This window comes from Mirounga leonina, unplaced genomic scaffold (genome assembly GCF_011800145.1).
Source record: "Mirounga leonina isolate KUSES-001 unplaced genomic scaffold, KU_Mleo_1.0 Mir_129, whole genome shotgun sequence".
Lineage (NCBI taxonomy): Eukaryota > Metazoa > Chordata > Mammalia > Carnivora > Phocidae > Mirounga > Mirounga leonina.
Window position 1 is genome coordinate 12,267,458 of NW_023270323.1, and position 26,545 is coordinate 12,294,002.

Consider the following 26,545-nt stretch of genomic DNA (forward strand, 5'->3'; position numbering starts at 1 on the left):
ATACAAATATATTTATTTCCATTAATAATATTTTAAAATTTGCATGTTCATATTCAGAAATCAGGCTCCAGCCTCCAGTATCTCGTATTTTTAAGCCAGAATATATATAACTTCATTTTGATTTTCTGGAACTTGACTTTTGTGAAGGTAAATCAGTCACACACACACACACACACACACACACACAAGCATTCACTGGTAGTGTTAGCTATTTGACCTCCATCAAATTACTTCACTGTGCGGAGGCATTTCTTTATCTGGAAATGGAGATAACAGAGCCGGCCTCCTGGAGCTGGGATAAAGATCAACTTAAATGATACATGCAAAGCGCCGGGAACACTGCCTGAGATACAGAAAGCCAGATACAAATGAAAGCTGTAGCTGCTATCATGGATATGGTACCGCTCTGTCTAGATCCCAGAAGTTAGTATGTTGGCCGCTGATGACTCACAGAAGCCTTCATGGAAACTGCTCTCCATTGTGACAGGAAACTGCTTCACCTGAGTTTATCTGGCTCCCCTTTCCCCATCAACAACTAGACCAGCTGATGCCAAGAAACGAGGTCTGGTTCCTCAGTTTAGAGCCGCTCTGTGGGGCATCCCAGCTCCGGAGCTCCCTGCAACATCAGCTGAGAGCTCATTTGCAACAGTGTTGTGCGCCAGCTTCTTCTGCCTCATCCTGCTTTCCTTGCTTGCCACAGATGAAATATCTCCAGAGAGCATGCCCCAATACATGATTTAAAAAAAAAAAAACAACAACACTATCTATATCTGGCTAGCTAGCTAGCTATCATCTACTATCTATCTCCAGTATAATTAACATAGTGTTACAATAGTTTCAAGTATGTAATGATTCAACAATTTTATCCATGACTCAGTGCTCATCAAGATAAATGTATTCTTAACCCCCATCACCTATTTCACCCATTCCCCCATCCATCTCCCTCTGGCAACCACTTTCTTCTCTGTATTCAAGAGTATGGTTTTTCTGTTTGTCTCTTTTTTTTCTTTGTTCATTTGTTTGGTTTCCCAAATTCCACATATGAGGGGAATCATATGGTATTTGCCTTTCTCTGACTTGTTTCACTTAGCATTATACACTCTAGATCCACCCATGTTGTTACAAATGGCAATTTCATTCTTTTTTTGGCCAAGATATATATATATAATATAATACATATATAATATATATTATATATATATCTTTTCAATCTTCAACACACCTTTTTTTTTTTTTTAAAGATTTTATTTATTTGACAGAGAGATACAGCGAGAGAGGGAACACAAGCAGGGGGAGTGGGAGAGGGAGAAGCAGGCTTCCTGTGGAGCAGGGAGCCCGATGCGGGGCTCGATCCCAGGACCCTGGGATCATGACCTGAGCCGAAGGCAGACGCTTTACGACTGAGCCACCCAGGCACCCCTCAACACACCTTTTAACATCACTCTCGATCAGAGTGTATTTTTCCGGAATCCAATCTAAGAGCACAGATAAATATAGATAAAAAGTTCCATTATCCTGGAATTGCTGTTAAGATCAAAATCTGAAGAAAAAACTGCTAAAACCCCCATTCTAAGTTGAAAATCACAATGGAAGCTGTACCTAACCACATCCTTGCAAGTCTTACAGAGAATGCATTTCCGAGAAGAAACCCAAACCCCATTTCCCTGCCTCTGACTATGACAAGAGGAAGATTAGGACAGAGAAAGAGCCTCTTGGAGAAAAGTTTTCAAGATAAACCCTATTTTTTGAAGGGGAGGAAAATAAATTTTCTCAGCTATCAGAACAAGTCCGGAAAGCACAGGAGAGTTTCTGGTAAATTCTGAAGTGTGTTAGAACTATCACTCACACCTTCTCCAAGTTGCAGACTCACATGAAGCTTGGCAAGCCATTCAGTCTGTGGGGTCTGAAGCTCATGCTTCATGGAGAAAGGGGCAAGATGACAGCTTTGAAGGAGGCCACAATAGTGAAAGAGCCTGCATTATCCCTCCTTGGCAGATCAGGGTATATGAGTTTCCTGTAGCTGAATGAGCACAAAGAAAGCAGTTGGCCTTGAGCCCTTCTCATGGTATCCCATCTAACAGGACCAGGCCTAGGGTGGAAAATTCTACCATGTGAAGCAGATTTCCCATTCTAGGGATGCTGAATAATCCACAAAGGTTACTCTATTAGTGAGTCAACTTTTGGAAAAGGGATATAATAACCAGTCAGTGTTGAGGGGCTAACCCCAGCAATAGCGTCTGTGTAGGCACGCTTGGACCTTCTTCCGTCTTTCTCTTGGTGGCATTATCAGAAAGGAAGGCAGAGAAATAGGACCGTAAACGTAAAGAATTTCCCTCCACTTCAGCCACTAGAGCTACAAACAGGTCTTTGCTGCAGCAGGGGATGGAAAGATCTTACACAGCAGGAAATAAGAGTTCATCGTAGCCAAGTTCGGAGTAGCTATCGCCAACAATAAAACCATTTCATAGGATCGTGAGTCCTCCGTAAACCTGGTGAATATATACACTTCAATTAAGTATTTATTCAGCCCCTTGCATTATACTGTGCCAGGTGTTAGAGGCACCTTGATGCGCAGAAAGAGGTGGCTCCTGCCTCTTCTGGAGTACACACTTCCTTGTCTCCTTTTGCCTGCCTGTGTCTCTGAATCACTCTGTCTTCTCCCTCTGACAGACTATTCTTCAAAGAAAGTTAAGACAGCATCATCCATTAATTACTGCTTATTTTTTTTTAAGCAACGTAAGGAAGATTTGCCCAGAATACATTTTGAGAAGCAAAGAGACTGACTGCATTTTCTTACTTCAAGTACTGTACATTAAATTCTGCCAACATTCCTTTCTCAACCACATTTCCCAAAAGCTTAGCACTTGGCCATAAAAGTTCACCCCCGTCTAAAATTTGGCATGCCTGACGGCAAAGTCTTCAAATTTGCCAATTTGGCTAACATCTCCATTTTGAATAACAAGTAGAGAAATAGGAAAAAACTGGAGTGAAATGCTATAAATCATGGCATTATTTAGACAATTCATTTCATGGGATAATCGCAGGTTTAAAAGAAATTTACTCTAAATTATGGTAGATTTGTTGTCAGATTTTTTACAAAAATTTAAGACCTGCATAGAAATATAAAATACAAATTTAATTAATATACAAAGTTCTGAGAATTTCAATTCTATTGAAAAGTCTTCTTTTTGTATTACTTACACATGACTATTACTTAATTTCAGATTAAAACAAAAATGACAAAACAAAAACTCCTATCTACATAGCATATATGGATATATATGTAAATTATAAAGATTATATATTATAGTATATAATATCCTAAAATATAAAGAATTATAAAGATATATAGCACATACACCGATAAATTGTATATATACCTATGTATATAGACATATGTACATACATATATATATGTACACACACATACACACACAAATGTGTGTGCATATATATGGTACTAGAATATTTGGCAAAGAGCTTTAGGGAGGCTTTTGTTAGTTTTGTTGGAAATAACTCTAGGTATGTGGGATTAAAGGATTTAATCCTATCCATTGATATACCTTGTGTAGTTGGGCTTGAGGTATTTGTACATAAAGACAGAATCATGTTGGATCTGTAAACATCATTTGTAGGATGGATTTTTAAAAGTGGTGATTGACAGAATTCCACAGAGAAAGCCAATACAGAATAAATGTGTGTTCTAAGGATCTGCTGCCAGGCAGGACTACAGAAGGTTCTGTCCAAGGCACTGACCACATTTCTGCAGTTCTTCCTGTTTCCCACACTTTCTGAAAAATGAAACACTCTTGCAACTTTCCGGATTCCCCGTGTCAAACTATCACACAATTGGAATAATTAGAAAACACTATCTTATCATTCTCATTTACAAAGATAAATCACGTGTAGTTAGTAATCCTAATTTTGCAAAAATTGGTTAAAAATCATGTGATACAGATCCCCACATTTTCATACAAGTACAGAAGCATTTGTCTGGAAATTCTATCTTAATATGAGGTGCACACTAATAAAGCCTCGATGACCACAAATAATGGCACAAACATTGGATTCTCAAGGTAGCCATAGGGTTTTTCCCAACTCCCTCTTTAAAGAAGCATTTGGCACAATTCTCTTGTCACTCCTTAAGAAAATTCAGAATTATAAAACGTAATTTAGAACTACTATATATTGTATTAATGATTCAGGAAGCATCTTTTCAAATGAGCTACGGGCATAACATGTTTATTTCCATAATTACTGCAGCAAACCTAAATTTCCTTGAACAAATTTTTTTTTTTGAAAGGACAACCTTCAGGTTTCACATCACGCAGTCTGAAACTTCTTAGGCTTTGCTCATCAAAAGCCATTATGTCATATGCCCTGCAGGTGAAACACATGCCCTAGAGCAACAATCTTAGCAAGTTTTGAGACTTCCTGGGCTTGACGACACGGTTCTCTCTAGAACAATCTTGACAATATCCATCTATGTTATAGCAGAACACCTTCACCAAAAGATGAAATCTCCACACATTCAGTAGACAGAATGGAAAAGCAGACCTTTTGTATTATTGGAGATTAGGGGTCAAAGCTATCAGTTGAATACCATGTTCACTTAAAAGCCAATAGGCACTAATGTTGGGAATAAATAAGGAAAGAAATTTCCTCAAGTGATACTTCAAAGACTTTGCAACATCTGGAATTTGGTTCCATACAGGGTATTCCACTAAAAAGTAAGCATAAAAAGATTTTAATAGGGCAAACAAGATTCAGGTTTCTTACAATGTGTTCTCCCCTGGGGGAAACAAATAACACAATGCATCTGACTAACCTTTCTGCACTTCAGCTGCATTAATTAACATTTAGTCATGGATTCCATCATGAGCCAGATGAACTCAGTGCTACAGCTGTTTCCAGTGAGGGGGGAAATATGCTTCCACATTTCAGATTCCCAGCATTTATAAATCCAGGGAAAAATGTTTTATTGACTCCCTTTGTGCCAGCATTATTGATATGCATTACGTATTAGTCACCCAAATAAATTCACACACACCCTAGACTGTAATTAAATCAGTGTCAGTATCACATGAACTGGGTTAGCCTGAGCCAATGCTATAAAAACCACATTCCTAACCCTTTTTCTTACATCAAAAATTAAGGAAGGGCTAATGAACTGATCAAAGAAGTAGATCATGGCCTTGAAAAAAAATTATTGTTGAGTGAGTCAAACATTTAAGTGGAGATCAGGTACTCTGAGAGAGAAGGATGCAGATGACTAGAAAAAAATGAACAGATGTTGAAGAAATTTAACTGCAGGATCTCATGGCTATAAGCCAGACATGTGGAAGTGGTTGTTTGGGAGCAAAGCTGAGGTACAGAACGGCAATGCTTGGTTAGTCACTGAAAGAGGATTTTTGTTTTGTTTTATTTTTATTTTTATTTTTTTTTAAGATTATTTATTTATTTATTTATTTATTTGAGAGAGAGAATGAGAGACAGAGAGCATGAGAGGGAGAAGCAGACTCCCTGCCGAGCAGAGAGCCTGATGCGGGACTCGATCCCAGGACTCCAGGATCATGACCTGAGCCGAAGGCAGTCGCTCAACCAACTGAGCCACCCAGGCGCCCTGTTTTGTTTTATTTTTAGAGTAAAGATTCCATTAAGATGTAATTTGTGAGGAAATATGACAGTGAATCAGCTGGGCAACGCAGTCCACCTGTAACATCTTGCCAAATTTCTTATCCCAAGAGCACTGTAAAACTAATTTTGTCTCCCATAGTCCCTTATAAATGCCGTGTCATGACTTCTGGTCAACTCTGGAGTCTCATGAACAAATGGATATCCAACAGTCATGTGGCCATGTGTGTAGTGTGTGTGTGTGTGTGTGTGCGCGTGCGCATGCAGGCACGCATGTGTGTGCAATCATTTGTACTGGGGTACAACTCTGGAATCATTACCTGTGTAAATACTAACCAAAGTTGGCACTTGCCTTTTCAAATTAATGTTCTTAGCCACAACTCAAGAAGAATAAAGGTTGTGTGTCTTCACTTTTACCAACATGGAATGGTAATAACTTAATCAAGCCAGAAAACTCTCTTACCTGGAACTACTTCAAAAAGGAATTTTCCTGGGCTCTCTTCATTGCAGGGATGCTCAAGGACTTTATTTCCAGGCAGAAAGATGGTACCCTGTGAACACAAAGGCCCCAAACATCAACATCATCAGAAGGCAAATACTGAATATCATCAACCTCATCAGTGGATATCCAAGGCGTATCTGTAATCCAGTTTACAGTAATATGCATCAGACTCATTTATATTCCCAACTGATCAAACATCATGGAACAGAATCATATTCATTCAACTTTTAATAGTATTTGTTGACCACCTAATGTGTACAAGACACTGTATTAGGTGCTGAGTTCATTTTAAGCACCAGTTTATTAAATGCATTCTGTGTGCCAAAATTTTTACTGAGCATTCTACCAACATTATATTATTTAATTGTTAGAATTTAGTTGTTACAGTAGTCTTATAAGTTAGGTATTATTTTCCCCATTTTACAGCTGTGAAAACCAAGGCAATGATATAAACAACTTAGCCAATGTTACCAGGGCCTTCTCTTGATTATTCCTTCTCTTTTCTGTTAGATTTCTCTCTCTTTAGTGTATTATTTCCATTACAATTGAGACATACTTAAAAATCTATCCTAATAAAAGATAGGAGGCCCCCGGGTGGCTCAGTTAAGCGTCTGCCTTTGGCTCATGTCATGATCCCCGGGTCCTGGGATCGAGCCCCTCATCGGGCTCCCTGCTCAGCGGGGAGTCTGTTTCTCCTTCTCCCTCTGCCCCTTTCCCTGCTCGTACTCTCTCTCTCTCTTTCTCTCTCAAATAAATAAATAAAATCTTAAAAAAAAAATTAAAAATAAAAGATATTACTTTGACTCCCCCCTCCAGCTATCATCTTTTTTTTTTTCCTTGCCTAGTAAAGAGTTGCCTACATTGAATCTATTTCCTTACATATATCCACTGCAGCCTGGTTTATGCACCCACACTTCTAATTACATGATTCTCACAAGCTGCATGCTTGACAATTTTCAATCCTCACTAAATTATGGGACATTCAGCACTATTCACCACTCTTTCTTGAAGCATCTTCTTTCCTTGGTTTCTTAGTTTTCTCCAGGTTTTTCTCTTGGTTTTGTGTTGAGTCTCTTATGCTGGCTCCAAGCCGTCCTTTAAATATTAAAGTGTTTCAAAGATGTATCCAATGATTCCTTCTCTTCTGACTCTATTCTCTCTGGGAGCTGTCTCATTCATGCCTATGACTTCAATAACCAACTATAAACCAATGAACATCAGATTACTATTTCTGACTCAGGGTTCTCTGAGCTTCAGACCTTTATATCCAAGAACTGATTTGAATTTCCATATCTCAAAAGTGTCTTAAACTAAATTTAGTCAATTTTTTAAATTAACATATAATGTATTATTTGTTTCAGGGGTACAGGTCTGTGATTCATCAGTTTCACACAATACACAGTGCTCACCATAGCACATACCCTCCCCAATGTCCATCACCCAGGCACCCCATCCCTCCTACTTCCCTCTACTCCAGCAACCCTCAGTTTGTTTCCTGAGATTACGAGTCTCTTATGGTTTGTCTCTCTCTCTGGTTTCGTCTTGTTTCATTTTTCCCTCCCTTCCCTTATGATCCTCTGTCTTGTTTCTCAAATTCCTCATATCAGTGAGATCACAACCGACAGAATGGGAGAAGATATTTGCAAATGACGTATCAGATAAAGGGCTAGTATCCATGATCTATAAAGAATTTATCAAACTCGGGGCGCCTGGGTGGCTCAGTCGTTAAGTGTCTGCCTTCGGCTCAGGTCATGGTCCCAGGGTCCTGGGATCGAGCCCTGCATCGGGCTCCCTGCTCCGCGGGAAGCCTGCTTCTCCCTCTCCCACTCCCCCTGCTTGTATCTCTTCTCTCGCTGTGTCTCTCTCTGTCAAATAAATAAATAAAATCTTTAAAAAAAAAAAAAAGAATTTATCAAACTCAACACCCAGAGAACAAATAATCCAATCAAGAAATGGGCAGAAGACATGAACAGACATTTCTCCAAAGAAGACATCCAAATGGCCAACAGACACAGGAAAAAATGCTCAACATCACTTGGCATCAGGGAAATCCAAATCAAAACCTCAATGAGATACCACTTCACACCAGTCAGAATGGCTAAAATTAACAAGTCAGGAAACGACAGATGTTGGCGAGGATGTGGAGAAATTTAGTCAATTTAAATGCAATTATTTTGGGTCCTGTTTATGTATTCCCTAGCTTTGTGACTGGCATCTTCTTCCAATCAGCGGCAAAAGCCAGAAATGTAGGAGTCATCATCTCTAGTATATCTCTACTACCACCACTCCCTAGTTCAAGTGACTATTGTCTGCAGTCTGGTATGTTTTTTTTGTGTGTGTGTGCATGTGTGTGTGTGTGTTTTAAGATTTTATTTATTTGAGAGAGAGAGAGGGAGAGAGCACAAGTGGGGGGAGGGGCAGAGGGAGAAGCAGACTCTCTGATGAGCAGGGATCCTGACATGGGGCTCAATCTCAGGACCCCAAGGTCATGACCTGAGCCAAAGGCAAACGCTTAACCAACTGAGCCACCCAGGTACCCCTGTGGTCTGCTATGTTTCAAATTCACTGGATTCCCCATAATACTCAAAAATCTTTCAATCCACTTTTTTCCTTAATGCAGTCAAAGTATCTTTAGAAACAGAAATTTCACCTTGCAGCTTTCTTGCTTAAAAATCTTCAATGCCTTTCATTTGTCCTAGGATAAAGTTCTGGAGGGTCTATAAGCTCATTTTCCTACTTTTTGGTTTTGATGCTTTCTACGACTTTCTATAATCAAGCCGGTAAATAAATAAGTAGTATCATAAATTCTATAAGTAGTATCACACTCCCGTCTACCTTAGGATTACATTCTTTCCTGGATTATTTTATAACCACTGATTGAACATCCAAAATATACTTGCATAGGTACCAGAAAGTTTTCCTGCATTGATTTCCATTGTATGCAATTATGTTATTTGTAAAATTATTTGATTAATGCCTGTCTCCATCATTAAACTGTAAGGGAGCATGGATAATACATGTTTTGCTCCCTAATTTACCACCAATGCCTAGTATTTTGCCTGCCATAAGGTTAATGCTAAAAATTGTTGAGTGAATAAGCACTGTGAGTGCAGGAAAGCCAAAATTCAAAACCAAGCCTGCTGGATTTCAAAGTCTCTGCTATAGTGCACCGCATTATATCCTCCAGTTTTGTCAGTTTGAAGCAATATTTAGCTCAAGTAACATTGTACTCAATTTTCATCCTACCTGGTTTGGCACAGAAAATTATAGTCATCAGCTCCGTCCACTTCCAGGCTTAGAGCGATCAAGCATAACACTCCCTAACTAAAGCCCAAGGAATTATATGTTAGACATACCCCTTTCTCTCCCTGCTTACAAGATGAAGTGGTGGAGATATTGCCTTTGTTTTCCTGCTCCAGGAAGCAGATTTTCCTACTTCTCGTCATATCTAGTGTGTCTAGCCTATGGATCCCATTTTGTTTTCTGGTACTTTTCAATAATTTTTTAAAAAATTACTAAGTGCTTTGAAAATATTCATCATAATTAAGATCTTTTTTCCATAGGTTGAATCTGTATGGTTTCCATATAAAATGATAAAATCAATTGCTTCAATTAAGAGTTTATTTTACTCACTGAAATGGTTTTGTGAAGTCATTAAATTTCTGATTTAGCTGAGTGTTAGAACATAGCATCTCAACTTCTAGACAGATGCAGTATTCATTTATGCATGCATGTGTGCTTGTATACTTGCACGTGGGTCTGTATGGCTCCCGTCTAATTCTACGCCTTCAGGCTCTACTTAGGATCTTAAGGTGTACACACATTGTATAAGTTTAATTCAAGCCACTTTCCCATACAAATAATTCTCCTGCAAGAGCCATTCTCCTTCAGGAAATCCCCAACCACCTGACTTGGTCATTAAAAGGCAAAGTAGTGCTATCCTTTGTTGTCTTTGTCATACATGTGAAATAGCTACTTCTGGCTGAAATTTTTATTTTCATTTTCAAATTTGACATCTTACAGATTTTATATTTTAGCTGTTTTCCAAATAAATCGTGATGTCAGCATAATAGTTTAAATATCAGTAGACCGTGGTTAGGGCAGAATATATTGTAATTGACAAAAATTTGCTCTGGTCAATTCTTTAAGTCATTCAGTAAGTAAAATAAAATTATTTAATCAAAACTGCTAACTTGATCTCCTTGTATAGAAACCATATAGTTAAAGTCTATAACTGAGAGAAGAGTCTTTTTTTTTTTTTGACAGAGAGAGAGAGTGTACAAGCAGGGTAAGCAGCAGGCAGAGGGAGAGGGAGAAGCAGGCTCCCTGCTCAACAGGGAGCCCGATGTGGGGCTCGATTCCAGGACCCTGGGATCATGACCTGAGCCAAAGGCATATGCTTAACCGTCTGAGCCACCCAGGCGCCCCTAATTGAGAGAAGAGTTTTAATTGTGATAGTTATTTTCAAAGTATTCTGAAATTTTATATTGTTAGAAAATGCAGATAAATTTTAAAAATCTGTAATTTACCCACTGCCATAGATAATTAATATTAGCCGTATTTGTATATATTTATGTATATATGTGTATTAACATCTACAGTTGACTTTTACAAAACAGTAATCAAAATAAAGCCTAATTAATTATCTGCTTCAAAACTTAAAAATCATGTATTGTTATTATGCCAATTTAATAATTAACATCATTTTTTAAAACTAAATAGTATAGTGCTTGTTTGAATATACATGCTTTCACATCCTCTGTTCTGAAGTATTTATGGTTTTTTGTAAGTGTTACTATAACGAATATTTTCATGAACATCCATTAAGCTAAATCTTTGAGCTCCTCCTTAACTTATTCTGTAGGACAAATCCCTAAGAGAGAAATCAGTAGTCAAAAAGTATGCACTGTTTATATGGGTTTGGTTAATTCTTTCCAGAGCTGCTCTAAATTAGCTAAGCAAACAAATAGACAACTAATGAGCAAGTAAAATAAAAGTGCCCAATCTGACTGAGAAGTAGTTTATTGAGACACTACCACATGTCAGATATTATTTCTAAAACTATGTCAGATGATGTGAAGTGTGTGAAAGAAATAAACGCTTTACTCTCAATACAAGAATAACATGACTACACAAGAAAAAAGTACCTACAAGCATGTAGAAAAGCAAACAGATAAAATAAGTTTAAGAAGCGAGTGTCATTAGAGCAGTCTGATTAGTTAAGAAAGGTAATATGAAAAAATGGTTTTTAAAGGAAGATAAGATTTTAAGATTTAGTGAGCTAGGGGTAATTCCAAAATGGAGGAAATCACATCTGCAAAAGCAGTAATTAGGGCCATATGCACAGAGCACATTAGAATAAGAGAATTTTCACATGGAGGAATAATTAGGAAGTGAAGACTGTTGGTGATGTTGAAGACACCCCGTGGAAAGTCTAGCCCAGGGCAGAGGATGCTGCACTTGACATCCATTAATAACTGAGAACATGAGCAGGCTCCAGAGCAAAGCAGATGGAGATTTAGGAATACCAGTCTCTTAGAAATTTGTTACCATGAAGCAATTAATTTGTCAGAGATAGCAACATCAGGACTTACCAAAAGGGGTTGGCAACAGAAATGGCATAAATTTTCCCCAGAGATGCATTACTGGAGATACAATTTTTGGAAATATAAAAGAAACTGGACAGAGTTTAAACAATAGGGAATGAAGAAGGAAGAGTCGAAGATGACTTCAGTTTTTCTCTTCTGTGTATCTAGAAGAAAGGTGGTGCCTCTTATTTGAAATGGGGAATAAAGAAGAATTAAGCTCCAATAAGCCCATGTACTTGAGCTAAAACTGTGTGATATTCTTTAATTTTCTGTTCAATTGTAGTTGGGCTGGATGCTCTCTGTTTGCCCCTCCCCCATCTTTTTTCCACCCATCACTCTATTCTGTACTTCAGGAAAGTAATCTCTGTAAATATCAAAAATCAGGCTCTCTTGACGTCTGACTTCAGGTTGGTTTTGAGAGGTCATAGCAGAAAATAAGAAAGCCACAAGAGAGACAGACCGAGGCGCTTATTGACCTGCCCTCCTCCATGCTAGCCAGAAATTTGGCCCTAGTTGCACGGATACCTTAGTCCACATCTCCTAAATTTGCAGGCTTCCCCTGGTTCCAATGGGGCTAACAGACCTAGGATGTTTTCCCTATTTGTGGATTTCTATGAACCGTTCCATCACTTTATAAATGGTTTCTTCATCATATAGTCTACAATTACCCCTTTTAAAGTGGAGCCATCAATTTCTTGCTGGGATCTTGAGTGACAAAATAGGTTGCAAGTGCTCTGAGTTTTCTAAGAAATAGCGTATTATCCCATGATGTGCAATATGCTTCACTGTTAATTTTGGAGGATCATGGAGAAGAGGCTCGAGTATAAGAAAGAGATGTAACCTTTTTGATGGAAGTTTAGTGCATATGGCAACAATTACATGTCAATAACTAATCAGCACATTCAGAATGGAATTATGCTTATTTTTATCCATTATAGGAAATATCTTTTCCTAAAGAATCTTTAAAACTTCAAAATGAGATAATATGTTAAACAAAATCTTTTATAGTTTGAGAGCTAGGAGTTGGCAAAAGAAACATAGTTCAGAACGATAATAATGTCTCATTTTCAGCCAATTTTAAATTGCTATCAGAAAAGAAGCTCATCTTTAGTTACTATCAAATCACTGAGCCAAAACCACAAGATATTGGGGTAAAAGCAAGATGATGTTGAAAATAAGCATAGTCATCTTATTCTCTAGAATTTGGGTTGAAAAAAGAAATGTATGCATGTGTAGTACCTGTGTTAATTTCTATGAACAAACAGTAAGAGTTTTTTTCCAGCACTAACAATAATCATGAACATCACAAGGGACTAGGCAAAGTCTCAGCTTGACAATATATATATGTATTTTTAATGCAACTAGAAAGAGGTTGAAAAATGACATCAAGGGGAAATTGCTATTATTCAACAGTTTTTTTTTAGAGTAATATAGCTTGATTTTTTTCCTTTGTAGTAAGTAATTTCATTAAGTCATTCAACAAATATTTATTTAACAGCACTTGGCATATGACAGGCCCTCTCCTAGGCACAAAGGATATAATGGAGAGAAATTCCAATAATGTCTTTGCACTCCTGGATCTTAGGATCACTCAGGGAAGCTTGAAAATTAAAAAAAAAAAAAGATATAAAATTTTACCCAGAAGCACTCTAGCCATATAACAATCTCCCAATGACAATGAAGTTTCTGGTTAGGTAAATCTGCTCTGCAGTTAATCTACTTAGTTTCAGATTCCCACTCTACCACCCATTAGCCATATGACTTCAGGCAAGACTGTTATTCCTCCCTTTTCCTCAGCTTCTACAGTCTTAAGATGGGATTAAGAATAGAACCTACTTCATAAAGTCACTGTGAGCTAATATGGGTAGTTTTCAGAAAAAATGCCTCATACATACTATTTTTTTAGCTGCTTTCAATATAAAAAAAAAATCTTTTTTTTTTTTTAATGTCCCAGAAGCCTCAAGGATATTTTGGGCCCATATTTTGCAAATCCCCAAATAATGAGGTTCAATATGTACCTGCTAGTATTATCATCTAGTCAAGTAAACAGGGAGGTAAACTAATTTAAAAATTTTAAGTTATTTTTTACTATCGTTTGTAAAGTTAGACTAACCAAAAGAAGCAAACCTCTAATTAACAATCAAAATAGTAAATAGCATGGGATAATGATATTGATAATGATGATTGCTGACATTTCTTACCTATCAGTTTGCTAAATCAATATGTACACGGTTTACATCATTCATTTGCTCATTGACTTTGTGATGTAGGTATTTCTCATTTTATAGATGAAGGAATGAAGCTCAGGGAGGCAAAGAGCCTGACATAGTAAATTCCTATACATATTTGAACAAAAAATGAATGAATAAATGAATACAAGCTGCTTTAAGGGCTTTATCTTTGATTAGTGACCCAGTTTATTTTCCTATTTCTAATCAATTACTGCTTTTTAAAGCAGGTTGGAGAAGTTTTATAGAGTTATTAAGTTTTTTCTTAGCCTCTGAAATAAGTTACACCAATTCCTGGAATGTTGCTGGGAGGGAAGTGAAGGGGAGACTTGCAAATCCATACATTTTAGAATCTACCAAAGTAATTTTGATATGAAAACTCTTTGGGGAACACTGACCTAAGCATTGTTATGATTGCCTTACAGAGAAAAGAGCACAGTATTCACAAAGCTGGGCACATTGTAGAATGTACTGTTTTTCCTCAAAGTAATAGATGTAATATTTCCAAACCATTATTTAAATTAACCATGACAAACATAATAGCATGAGACTATTTTATAATTATTGAATAAATAGAAATAAATTCTCTATATAGATGTCTCATGTTGCTACTTTATACTAACTACAGATTTAGCACTTGAGAAGCATAGACATTCTGCGTTCATTTTCGTTTAAAGCAGCACTTGCATAATATTATTACACATGTTCAGATCCTAGGAGGCTAATTAATTATGCATTAATTGTGATGGAGAGAAATATGTAACATATTTTGATATAATTCATTTAAAAGCTTTTTTTTTTTTTAAAGATTCTTTTTTTAAATTCATTTATTTGACAGAGAGAGACACAGCGAGAGAGGGAACACAAGCAGGGGAAGTGGGAGAGGGAGAAGCAGGCTTCCTGCGGAGCAGGGAGCGCAATGCGGGGCTCGATCCCAGGACCTGGAATCATGACCTGAGCTGAAGGCAGACGCTTAACGACTGAGCCACCCAGGCGCCCCTCATTTAAAAGCTTTTAACCCTTTCTTCTCAGACACAAGGATCCATGTGAACACCCCCTCTGGACAGAACAGAAGTACATAAATTTATTCCCCAATGGAGTCCTCCTGCATGAACATTCACCCTGGGAACATGGCCATTACTTGTCTAGCTACATTTAGATCACTCCTATTTGTCTACATGTTCTTGATTTATTGGAAAATGGAGAAGTTCCTTGACAGCATGAGGAAAACAAATTAGGAATATGGGAAAAGGAAGATACTATTATTCAAAATTCTATAATCATACTCTCAAAATTGGTAGAGACCTTAGAAATGACCATCCTCATGCTTATTAAGTATATGAATCCTTTTTCAATACCATGGTCATCCAGAGTTCAGCCGGAATATCTCACTAATTTCCTTATGGCATTCCATGCCATTTTTGAAAGATTTAAATTAATTAATCCTCAATTAATTAATTAATTGGGAGAAAAAAATCCAAATGTTGACACAAAATCCATCCCCCAACAATTACTAACTTTGGAGTGAAATCCCCTTTTTCCATCTTGAATCTTATAGCTAATACCTACTGAGACTTATGTGCCAACTCTCTGCTGTATATTGTAATCTTCTAAAAAGCCCTATGTGGAGGTACAATTATAACTGTCCATTTCACAGTAGGAATGTTGAGTCAAAAATAGATTGAGTAACATATAGCTGGTGAAGTGCAAGAGATGCAACCTGACCCCCCTAACGTTCAAGCTCCACTTCCTTTGTATGATAGAAAGCTACAATGCAATGTTCACTTGCTTGTTTTTTCATCAAATATATATTTGATGATAGCATCCTCAAATGCTATCATCAAATATATAGGTTGCTAAATGCTTAGGGATGCTAAATGCTTAGGGAAAAAAAAATGGAGATGTTATTAAGTGGTTATCTTTGACTATTCAGGTCGTAGATGATTTTTATTTTGCTAAGTTTTTCCTATTTTTAAAATAACTTTAAAACAGTGAGCACATTTTACTAGCATACCAAGAACAAACTATAAGTATATTTTTAAAACAAAGAAAAATGACAGGAGAAATCAAGGTTGGATAGGGGCATCTGGAATCTCAAGGTTAAATATCTGCTTTGCAGTAAAGACTGTGGAAGACAGTTCAAGACCATGTCTAAATATAGTATAGTACTCTGAATAATGGCCACCCAAAGATAGCAGGTCCTAATTCCTGGAACCTGTAAGTGTAATCTTATCAGCAAAAAGGGTCTCTGTGGATGTAATTCAGTTAAGAATCCTGACAGAGAATTATCCTGGATTATCTGGGTGGGCCTTAAGTCCAATCACAAATATCTTTATAAAAGAGGCAGATATGGTGTGCCCGGGTGGTGCAGTGGGTCAGCGTCAGACTCTTGGTTTCTGCTCAGGTTGTGATCTCAGAGTCATGAGATCGAGCCCCGCCTAGAGTTCCCTGCTCCCTGCTCGGGGCAGAGTGGACTTGAGATTCTTACTGCCTCTCCCTCTGTAACACCCTCCCGCACTCCCTCCCCACCCCCCTCCCAAATAAATAAAGAAATATTAAAAGAAAATAGAAGAGGCAGATATGATAATCTCACAAGGGGCGATATGGAAATAGATGCAAAGACTGAAAGGGCACAGTCACAAGCCAAGAAATGGTGACAGTCACCAGAAGCTGGAAGGGTTCCCTCCTAGAGCCTCTCAAAGTCCGGCCCTGCCTATATACCCTGATTTCAAATCTTTTGACTTCAGAACTGTGAGAGAATAAATTTCTGTTGTTTCAAGCCATCAAATTTGTGGGAACTTGTTATAGCAGTCAAAGGAAACTAATATATATAAGTTAATACATATAAAAGATACTTTGGAAGCAAATGATCCCTTGTGAGGAGCCGTAAAAAGTTGAGGTTTTGAAAGAAGTCCACTGCTAATTCTCAAAGGGTTGGTAAGTGATGGCTAGGCTCTAATTAGCCAGTGGTTCTGGGGGCGAGTCCACAGCATACAAGGTACTGAAATTAGGTGGTGGCCAAAGAAAATCCCTCCTTGCCCCACCCTCGACTCTCAATAATAATCTTCAATAATCCTCAATATGAGGAACCGATTAGTGTCACCTTCATGTTTTTGGAACCCCAGAACAGAATATCTGCGGCAAGGTTAAGAGTCTTTATTTGGAGAGGACTGAGTTTAATTGCTAACCCCTCTCAATTAAGTACTGGGACCTTGACTTTGTATTTTATGTCCAACAATATATACCATTTTACAACGTTTATTATTTCTCAACAGAAAAAGAACTGTCAGCTGTTCAGAAGGTGGTAAATGCCAAAGGTTTCAAGTGAGGTCTATGGCAATAGGAGAAAAAGAAAATTCTTTTGGAGCTTATGTCTCATTATGAAATAGAAATATGAAGAGCAAAAACATAGCTATATAATAGCTATTATGGGAAAATCTGGAACCCCTAAAAAGAAGGGTCCAATAAGCCATTTTCAATGGACCAGAAAATTGATGATAATTAAAATAGTTCCATTTAACCTTTTATCTTAAATAACTAATAAACACTTTGTGTATTTAAAAATAAAGTGGAGGGTTCCTGGGTGGCTTACTCGGTTAAGTGTCTGCCCTCACCTCAGGTCATGATCCTGGGGTCCTGGGATTGAGCCCCAAGAAGGGCTCCAGCAGGGAGCCTGCTTCTCTCTCTCCTTTTGCCCCCCCTCCAGCCCTGCTTGTGTGCGTTCCCTCTCTCTCTCAAATACATAAATAAAATCTTTTAAAAAAATAAATAAAAATAAAGTGGGAAAAAAATGTGATTCAACCTTGCAAGAAACTGTATAAAAGATAAACCTACAGTCCCAAAATAAATTGAGATGCTAAATACAAAGATTTTGCTAATTCTTTTAAACAACCAAGTACAAATGTTTTATAGTTAAATAATTTTCCATATATTTAAATTTTAAAATTGGGAATTTATTTGGAAGAAAAATGTCTTTAGCAGGAAGAAGGCAACGTAGGACTTAATCACATTTGCTTTTGACGCTGAACTTTAAAAAAAAAATCTCCTTTGAGTTACGGTACACCTACTTTTCTTGGCTTTCCTCTACTTCTTTGAACTACAGTCAATTATGTTCAATATGATCCTTAAAATTTGGTGCTGAAGTTGCATATGCAGTGCAGGTTTACTTGTGTAAAGATAATATGCTTTTGCAAAATTACAAAAGTTTTACAACATTTTCTATTGGTAAAGAAAGCAGCACTCTTGGGGTGCCTGGGTGGCTCAGTTGGTTAAGCATCTACCTTTGGCTCAGGTTATGATCTCAGGGTCCTGGGATCAAGCCCTGCTCAGGGCTCCCTGTTCAGTGGGGAGTCTGCTTCTCCCTCTCCCTCTGCTTCTGCCTCTCCCCCTGTTCCTGCTCTCTCCCTAACTCACTCTCATAATAAATAAAATCTTAAAAAAAAAGAAAGAAAGCAGCACTCTCATGTAGGGGGTGGTAGGAGGGAAAAACAGTAAAATTCTTGTAGATGGTACTTTGGTGATATTTATCACACTCAGAAAGCTAAGAAACGACATATATGCAAGGTTATTTGCATTATAAACAGCAGAACTGGAAACAACTCAGGTGTTCATTAATGAAAAATTGATTTAATAAACTATGATATATCTGCCTAGTGCTCGCTTCGGCAGCACATATACTAAAATTGGAACAATACAGAGAAGATTAGCATGGCCCTTGCGCAAGGATGATATATCTGCCTGATGGAGTATTATGCAGTCATAAAAATAAAGTAATTTATATCTATCAGAGAATTTGTATATTAGCTCTCTACAGAGCTATATATATATATACACATATATATGTACATATATAGCTATATGCATATAAAGAAAATAATAATATATACATATATATAGGATTTTTCAACGTACACATTTAGTACAGTTTTGATTTTGAAATCATATGAATGTTTTACCTATTCATAAATTTAAAATGAAAATAACATGCAAAAATAAAATGTAAATAATATTTAAAACAAAAATATAATCATAAACTATTAATACTTTTCTCTATACTGTTGAATTTTTTAAATATCCCTTTTACTTTTTTCTCCAGAATTTCCACATTGCAAGAATATTACTTTTTTAATATGAAAAGATAACCTTTTTATGTAAAGAGCTGTTTTGAATTAATTCACTCACAGTGTTAAAGATACAGCTAGTGGGCTCTGTGTTATTCTGGATATACTAAGACAATTTGGAACTGAGAAACTGCAGCGAGTATGAGCCTAGGCACATTTAAAAAAAGTTTGGGGGGTAAAAAAGTTTTGTTTCATATTTAAGTTTCTTTGATAATGTGTGTGTATGTGTGTGTGTAGGAATATTTTATTCTAAATTTAAATTTGGCTTTCCTTGGTGAATAACTACTCTTCTTGCTTAGCAAAATAATCTCAGAGGAAAATATCAGTGACTAAAGTTTTGGATTCAATAGTCTAGTATTTTTTTTTAATAGTCTAATATTTTTAATCTCAGAAGTTCCATTGATTTTATAGTTGCTCTCCCATGACAGCACACATTATGTTTGTTCCTGGCTCCTGTCTCCAGCTACTCAAGTGTCATTGACCTCTTTCCCTGCCTTAAAAACATTGAATTGGCTGCTATGATTAAGAAGCAAATAATACATTATATGTTAAAAAAAAAAAAAGAAGATAGTAGGAAGGGAAAAATAAAGCTGGGCAAATCGGAGGGGGAGACGAACCATGAGAGACTATGGACTCTGAGAAACAAACTGAGGGTTCTAGAGGGGAGGGGTGGGGGGATGGGTTAGCCTGGTGGTGGGTATTAAGGAGGGCACGTACTGCATGGAGCACTGGGTGTTATGCACAAACAATGAATCATGGAACACTACATTAAAAACTAATAATGTAATGTATGGTGATTAACATAACATAATAAAAAAAAGATAAAATTTAAAAAAAGAAGCAAAGTGTTTCAATTCTAAATATACATTTTCACCCTGCGCTTGTCAGATCAACCAGACACAATTAATGTGGTAATCCAATTAAAATCTAATTTACAACAGTTAAAATTAATACAACAATATTCCCACTTCTAAAATACATTAAGTGGGTTTTGGGTTGTTGCTGTTGTTCTGGTTGCTATTTTAACATGCATCGATTTCCAGCACTAAAGAAGGCACTGTAACAAAACACAAGGCCAGATATCATGACAATGCTATAATCATGCAACATGAATTTTTATTGAATTTCTTCCCTGGGTCAGAAAATATTTTGAGTGAAGCTACAGCAGCATAGAAATTAGATAACACTCCTGTTATCATGAAGCTTATATTTTAAAAAAAGGAAGACATACATATATCTGTCCATTTATAAATAAAATTTAAAACATAAGGGAATAATTAGATAATGTAAAATGCTGGGTTGTAATTAAAATAGGGTGGTATGTTTGAAAGTGCCTGGATGGTTACTTTGGAAAGACTATTCAAAGAAGGCCTCTCTGAGCAGGTGACATTTTAGCTGTGATCTAAATGCTAAGAAAAGCCCATCCATGTGAAGTTGAAGGGGAAAATGTCGATGTCTGAGAGGAAGGCAGAGGTACCCTGCTTTATAAGCTAAGGTTAAGTGTTTGTATTTTTATTCTAAATGCAATGAGAAGCCATTGAAGGATTTTGAGCACAGTATCACCTGATTTTTATTTTTATTTACTTTATTTTAATTTGATGTAGTTAACATACAGTGTTATAATAGTTTCAGGTGTACAATATAGTGATTCAACACTTCCATACATCACCCAATGCTCATCATGATAAGTATACTTAACCCCCATGACATGTTTCACTGATCTGCCTTTTTAAAAGAACACTGACTATTGAATAGAAAATATATTGTAGAGATACAAGAGAAGAAGCAGGAGGCTAGGCTAGTTCAGGATAAAGAAGATTGGTAGCCATTGAGAAAAAGAAAGGTGTTATTATTTGGATTATGTTTTGAAGGTAAACAGGATTTGGTAATGTGTTGGGTATGGGGCTCAAGGAAAGAAGAGGAAACAAGCCTAGAATTGTGTCAGCATTACAATGCTGGGTGATCTCATATATTAGGATGGGGGAGATAGGGTAGGGAAGAAACAGGATTTGGGGGAAAATCAGGAGTTTGGTATACAGTAAGTATAAAGTGCCCATTAGACATACAAGAAAATGACAAGTAGGAAGTTAGATCTATGAGTCTCAAGTTCCAGAGACAGATTCAAGCTGAAGATTTACTTTTGAGAGTCCTCTAATTATAAATTGCATTTGAAATCGCAAAATTAATTCAGGTAATCCAGGGAGAATGTATAGCCTAGTTAAGGTAGGAGGCCAAGGGAAGATCTTGAGAGCACGCCTAAATCTAGGGGGCCTACAGTGGAGAGGGAGCCAGATGGAAGGCTGAGAAGGGGTCAGGGAAGAAGAAGGGGCAGGTACAGGATGCCAAAAGCCCCGATAAGAAAGCATTACAAGAGGGGCACCTGGGTGGCTCAGTCGTTAAGCTGCCTGTTGGCATGGATCTTCCACTATACAACACTTAATTTGTTTTTAAAATTTTCTGAATGAGGGGCGCCTGGGTGGCTCAGTCGTTAAGTGTCTGCCTTCGGCTCAGGTCATGATCCCGGGGTCCTGGGATCGAGCCCCACATTGGGCTCCCTGCTCGCTGGGAAGCCTACTTCTCCCTCTCCCACTCCCCCTGCTTGTGTTCCCTCTCTCGCTGTGTCTCTCTCTATCAAATAAATAAATAAAATCTTAAAAAAAAAAAAAAAGAAAGCATTACAAGAAATGGTCATCTACATTAAATGCTGTGGAAGAATCAAATGAGAGCACAACTAGAACACTGACAGACAGACTTGGTCCAAAAGAAGATATTGGGCAATCTCAAGGGAGTGGTAGAAAAGCAAGTCTTACTCCAGTGGGCTGAAGAAAGAATCTGTGACAGGCAGGTGGAGACAAAGAATCAGTGACAGGCAGGTGGAGACAGTTATTACAGATAACTTCCCCTAAAATTTTCATGTGACAGGGATCTGGCAAATGACTAGTAGCAGGATGAATGCAGGTACCAAGGTGTTTTTGTCCTGTTTTGTTTTAGGGGAGGATATAATAGAGTGTATTTACTTGCTGCTGGCAATGATTCAGTAGAAATGGGAACATAATCCCAGAACCATTTACTGAGAAGTCTATTCTTTTTTTTTTTTTTTTAAGATTTTATTTATTTATTTTAGAGACAGAGCACAAGAGGCGGGAGGGTCAGAGGGAGAAGCAGACCCCCCGCTGAGCAGGGTGCCCGATGTGGGACTCGACCCTGGGACTCCAGGATCATGACCTGAGCCGAAGGCAGTCGCTTAACCAACTGAGCCATCCAGGGGCCCGAGAAGTCTATTCTTTCCCAACTGATCTTCTATCTCTTCCAGTTCTGTTATTAAATTACTTTTCACATATGTGAGGATCTGTGTTATTTTGTTCTATTGGTCAATTTGTCTGTCCTTACATGAATAATATACTGTATTACATGAGTTATATACTATATTAATTATTACCATATTTGGTAAGGTAAGTCTTGTTTCATTCTCCTTCATCAAAAATGTCCTATCTATTCTTGGCCCTTTGCACTTCCATATAAAGTTAGAACCTCCTTATCAACACCTCCCTCCAAAATATCCTGTTAGGACATTTATTGGCACTGCATTGAATCCATAGATCAATTCCCTTCTTACAATATGAAACATTTATAATACTAATGGAATCTTTACAGGATTAAGACTTCCAATCCAGAAACATGTTACATCTCTCCATTAATATAGGTTTTTAAATGTCTTTCCACAAATAATTATCATGTGTATATTTTCATATACATACAAATTTCTAATTGTATATATGCTATCATATATTATATATGCAGTGTATGTATATATATACACATATGTGTGTGTGTGTGTGTATATATATATATACTTTGTATATTTTGATGCTTTTTAAAATAGCATTTAAAAATATGCTTTTGAACTGTTTACTGCTAGGATATGAAAATGTATATTGATTTTATATACATCAATCTTGTTAAACTCTTATCTGTAACATATCTGAGGGTTTTCTAGGCACACCTATTATCTGTAAATAATGGCAGTTGTGTATCTTCTTCTCCAACCCTTAAACAGTTTCTTTCTTTTATCTTAATGTTTGCTGACAAGGACCCACTAATAAAACGGTGAATTGAAGTAATGATCACATATATTCTTAACTAAGTCCAGGTATTAAGAAGAATGTTTTCAATGTGCCATTATTAACTGTGATGACTGCTACAGGTTTTTTGTTTCTTTAAAAAAAGATTTTATTTATTTATTTGACAGAGAGAAAGAGAGAGAGCACAAGCAGGGGGAGCTACAGGCAGAGGGAGAGGGAGAAGCAGGCTCTCCGCTGAACAGGTAACCGGATGCGGGGCTCGTTCCCAGGACCCTGGGATTATGACCCGAGCCGAAGGCAGCTGCTTAACCAACCAACTGAGCCCCCCAGGTGCGCCTGCTAGAGGTTTTTAATAAGATACTCTTTATCACTTAGTTTGCCAAGAATTGCTTTGTTTTGTTTTTCAATATCATGAATAGAAGTTAAATTTTATTAAACTTCTTTTGTATCTATAGAAATAATCAGATGTTTTTCTCCTGTACCTGTTATACTATTAATAATTAATTCTTAAATCTAAATGAAGCACAGCTGGTACTATATTTACACAGCCATTGCATTTCCCTCCTGAGCACACCGCGAAGCTTCATTTCCCAGTCACTCTTGTATCTAGGTGAGGTGATGTGACTGAGCTCTGACCCGTAGCAAATGGGCACAACTGATGTACTTCCAAACTTGGCTCTAAAACATGCTGTATGATCTTCTCCTCTGTCTCCTCCCATTTGTATGGTTGAAAAAAGGTGTCCTTAAACTGCAAAGCTGCAAATGATAAGTGCTTAATTCTAGACATAACTGTGAGTGATGTTCATGCACACACATGTGTGTATGCATGTATATATAGATGTGTGTGTGTGTGTGTGTGTGTGTGAATCATTCTCCAGGAATATTCTTTCTACATACAGATGTTTGGAGAACACTGCCATCTTATGAGAGCTTTGAAACCCTCAGGAAACTCTTCTATCAGAATGGGTACTACTTGAATTTTTTTAATAATGACGATTCATTACTAAGAAAGGAAGCAGAGTAGTGTCACTGAAAGAATCTGAGCCCCCAGTATGCTATAGTCTCTAAAGCCCTCAAGAGCAGAGCTATCTTTTCTTTACTTTTGTATCCCCAGTAGTTAAGAAGGTACTAGGCATATAAAAGGTACAGACAAAAGTTGAATGAAGTCACCTAGTTTTTTTGGTGAGTTTCATCACTTACAAAATAGGGATAATTATAATATAGTACATACTTGGACTAACACAGAGGATGATTTGGAGATTAAAACCAAATAAGGTAGGTGGAATTTGTAAACTGTTAAACATTATAAAAAAGACAATATGTTTCCTTTTATTCTCCCAAGATAACTCACATTGTCTAATGATTATAGATTTTGAAGGATAAAATTGGGTTTTTTAGATGAATTGACTTGAGACCTCACTTGGTGAGGTTGTTAGAAAGAGGATTCCAGTAGTGGGTGCCCTCTGACCTCCCAAGCTTTAGCCTCTTTTCCAACATAAAGGCACCATGATGTAAGCGTCAGCAAGGGGAGGAAAATATGCATTCATTAGGATTATTTTAAGTAGAGAAAGACAGTAAAGTAAGAGCACAGGCTTGATATTCTGATGAGCTGGTTTTATTTTTTTTATTATTATTTTTTTAATGAGCTGGTTTTAAACTCTGACTTCTACATCCTAGATATACGACTTTGAGAAAACTATTATAAATATTTGTATCTCTGTTTCCTCATTAGTAAAATGGAACTAAAAAAAGAGCCTAGAATGTTGTTTAGAGTTTTAAACAACCTAAGACATGTGCAGTGTTTAGCATAATACCTTATATATGGTTAGTGGTAAATAGTTGCCATAATTAGGCTTGTTTTTATCTAAGTCTAGTTTGGTAATTCATTTGGTACAGGATAGAGTTTTAACACTCAATAAATGTTATCTATTATTATTATTTATATTTACAACCTAATAGAACAATGTGCATTGAAAAGTAATCACACACACAATATGACTCAAAATAACATATATTGAAGAATAAATGAGGTTTGAGCAAGATACTCTTCAATACATACATCGGTTTTCAGGTTCATCTTGCAGAGAGATTTTCTTTGGCAAATTAGGAAATGAAAACCAGCAAGCCTCTGACCTAGAACTAGGCAGAATTCTAAACAATTTCCTCAGCTCACTCAGACCATTATGCCACCTATTAACAACAAGCTGATGGAGACTGGGGGGGAAAAAAGCCTCTTACTTCCTTTCCATCTAAAAAAGAAATATAAAATTAAGTAAATTATGACATAAATCAGATGCTCTTTGCACATTCAGAACTCGGTGCAATAAGCATGCTAGTCTCATTTTCATTCCAGATTGAGATAATCAACCTTCATTTTTTGTACCAGAGACATTGGTGACCTTGTTTTTGGATGGGACAATAAACGGTCCAACACTCTAATGTCAATTAGGTTTTCTTTTCTTTTTTCTTTTTTCCAAGAAAATATAGCTTGTGTGCTGCATATTTGTCCAAAGGGTGGAAACTATTTTTAACTATTTCTATTTTTAATGAAAAATAAAAACCTGTAGGGGAATCACTGTTGTTCATCCAGCTCTTTCTGAGGAAACCTAAAATCTAAATTTAAAGTCTAGTTGTATTCTATGATTATAACTATCTAAGTATTAATTAAAAATCTTATTGGAAATCTTTTTCTAGACTTATAAAATATATATATATAAACTTATAAAAGGTAAATGGCTAACAGTTATCTCTTAGATGGTCAAAGTAAAATACTAATTCAGAAAGCACAAGGAAGAGCTCCCAATTTCTCTGGTGCAAATAATACAAAAGCACAAAAATCAACTATATTTTTTCATTTTCTTTACCCATGAGCACTGGTAAAAAAAAATATTTCCTAGCAAAGATGTATAGCAGTGGTATTAGGAAATAAATCTGAATTTAAAAAATATAAACAAAAGGAGGTACTCATATATCTCAAAAATACATCTTTTTGAAGAACCCATATTTCAGTGAAATATGTTTCATGTCTTGTAGAAATCTGTTTTCACTAAATTTTTAAAATAAATTAATGATTGTTAGTCATGGAACAATATTGAATTAAAAGTGGACTCTATATGAAAGTTCTTCATTGTAACAGGTAAATTTTAGTAAGCAAGATGAAATTCATGTTAGCATTATTTAAAAAGAAATTTTCACAGTATATTCAGCCATTTCTACTTAATAATCAAGCAAAATATATTTTACTAAATTATCTTTAAAATATACCCTGTTCAACAGATATGGTATTTAACAGATTTGGAGTCGAACAAAGAAAGATTTTTTCTTTTTTCTTTTTTTTTTTAATTATTATTAGAAAAGACTTTTTCTAATGGAATTTTGAGAGGTAATCTGC

The 26,545-nt window shown here is 36.6% G+C and overlaps 1 protein-coding gene and 1 non-coding gene across 3 annotated transcripts in view; one reads left to right on the forward strand and one right to left on the reverse strand.

Moving 5' to 3' along the window:
- The window catches only part of ARHGAP24 (Rho GTPase activating protein 24), a 508,514-nt gene that overhangs the window by 269,802 nt on the left and 212,167 nt on the right, over positions 1–26,545 (reverse strand). For both annotated transcript variants that reach the window (XM_035004596.1, XM_035004595.1), the window contains exon 3: positions 6,098–6,185. In XM_035004596.1, the coding sequence (XP_034860487.1) occupies positions 6,098–6,185 (88 nt within the window). The remainder of the gene's footprint in view (positions 1–6,097; positions 6,186–26,545) is intronic.
- Positions 18,605–18,712, forward strand: LOC118010919. Its single transcript, XR_004679341.1, has one exon. It is a non-coding gene; the product is annotated as a U6 spliceosomal RNA (small nuclear RNA).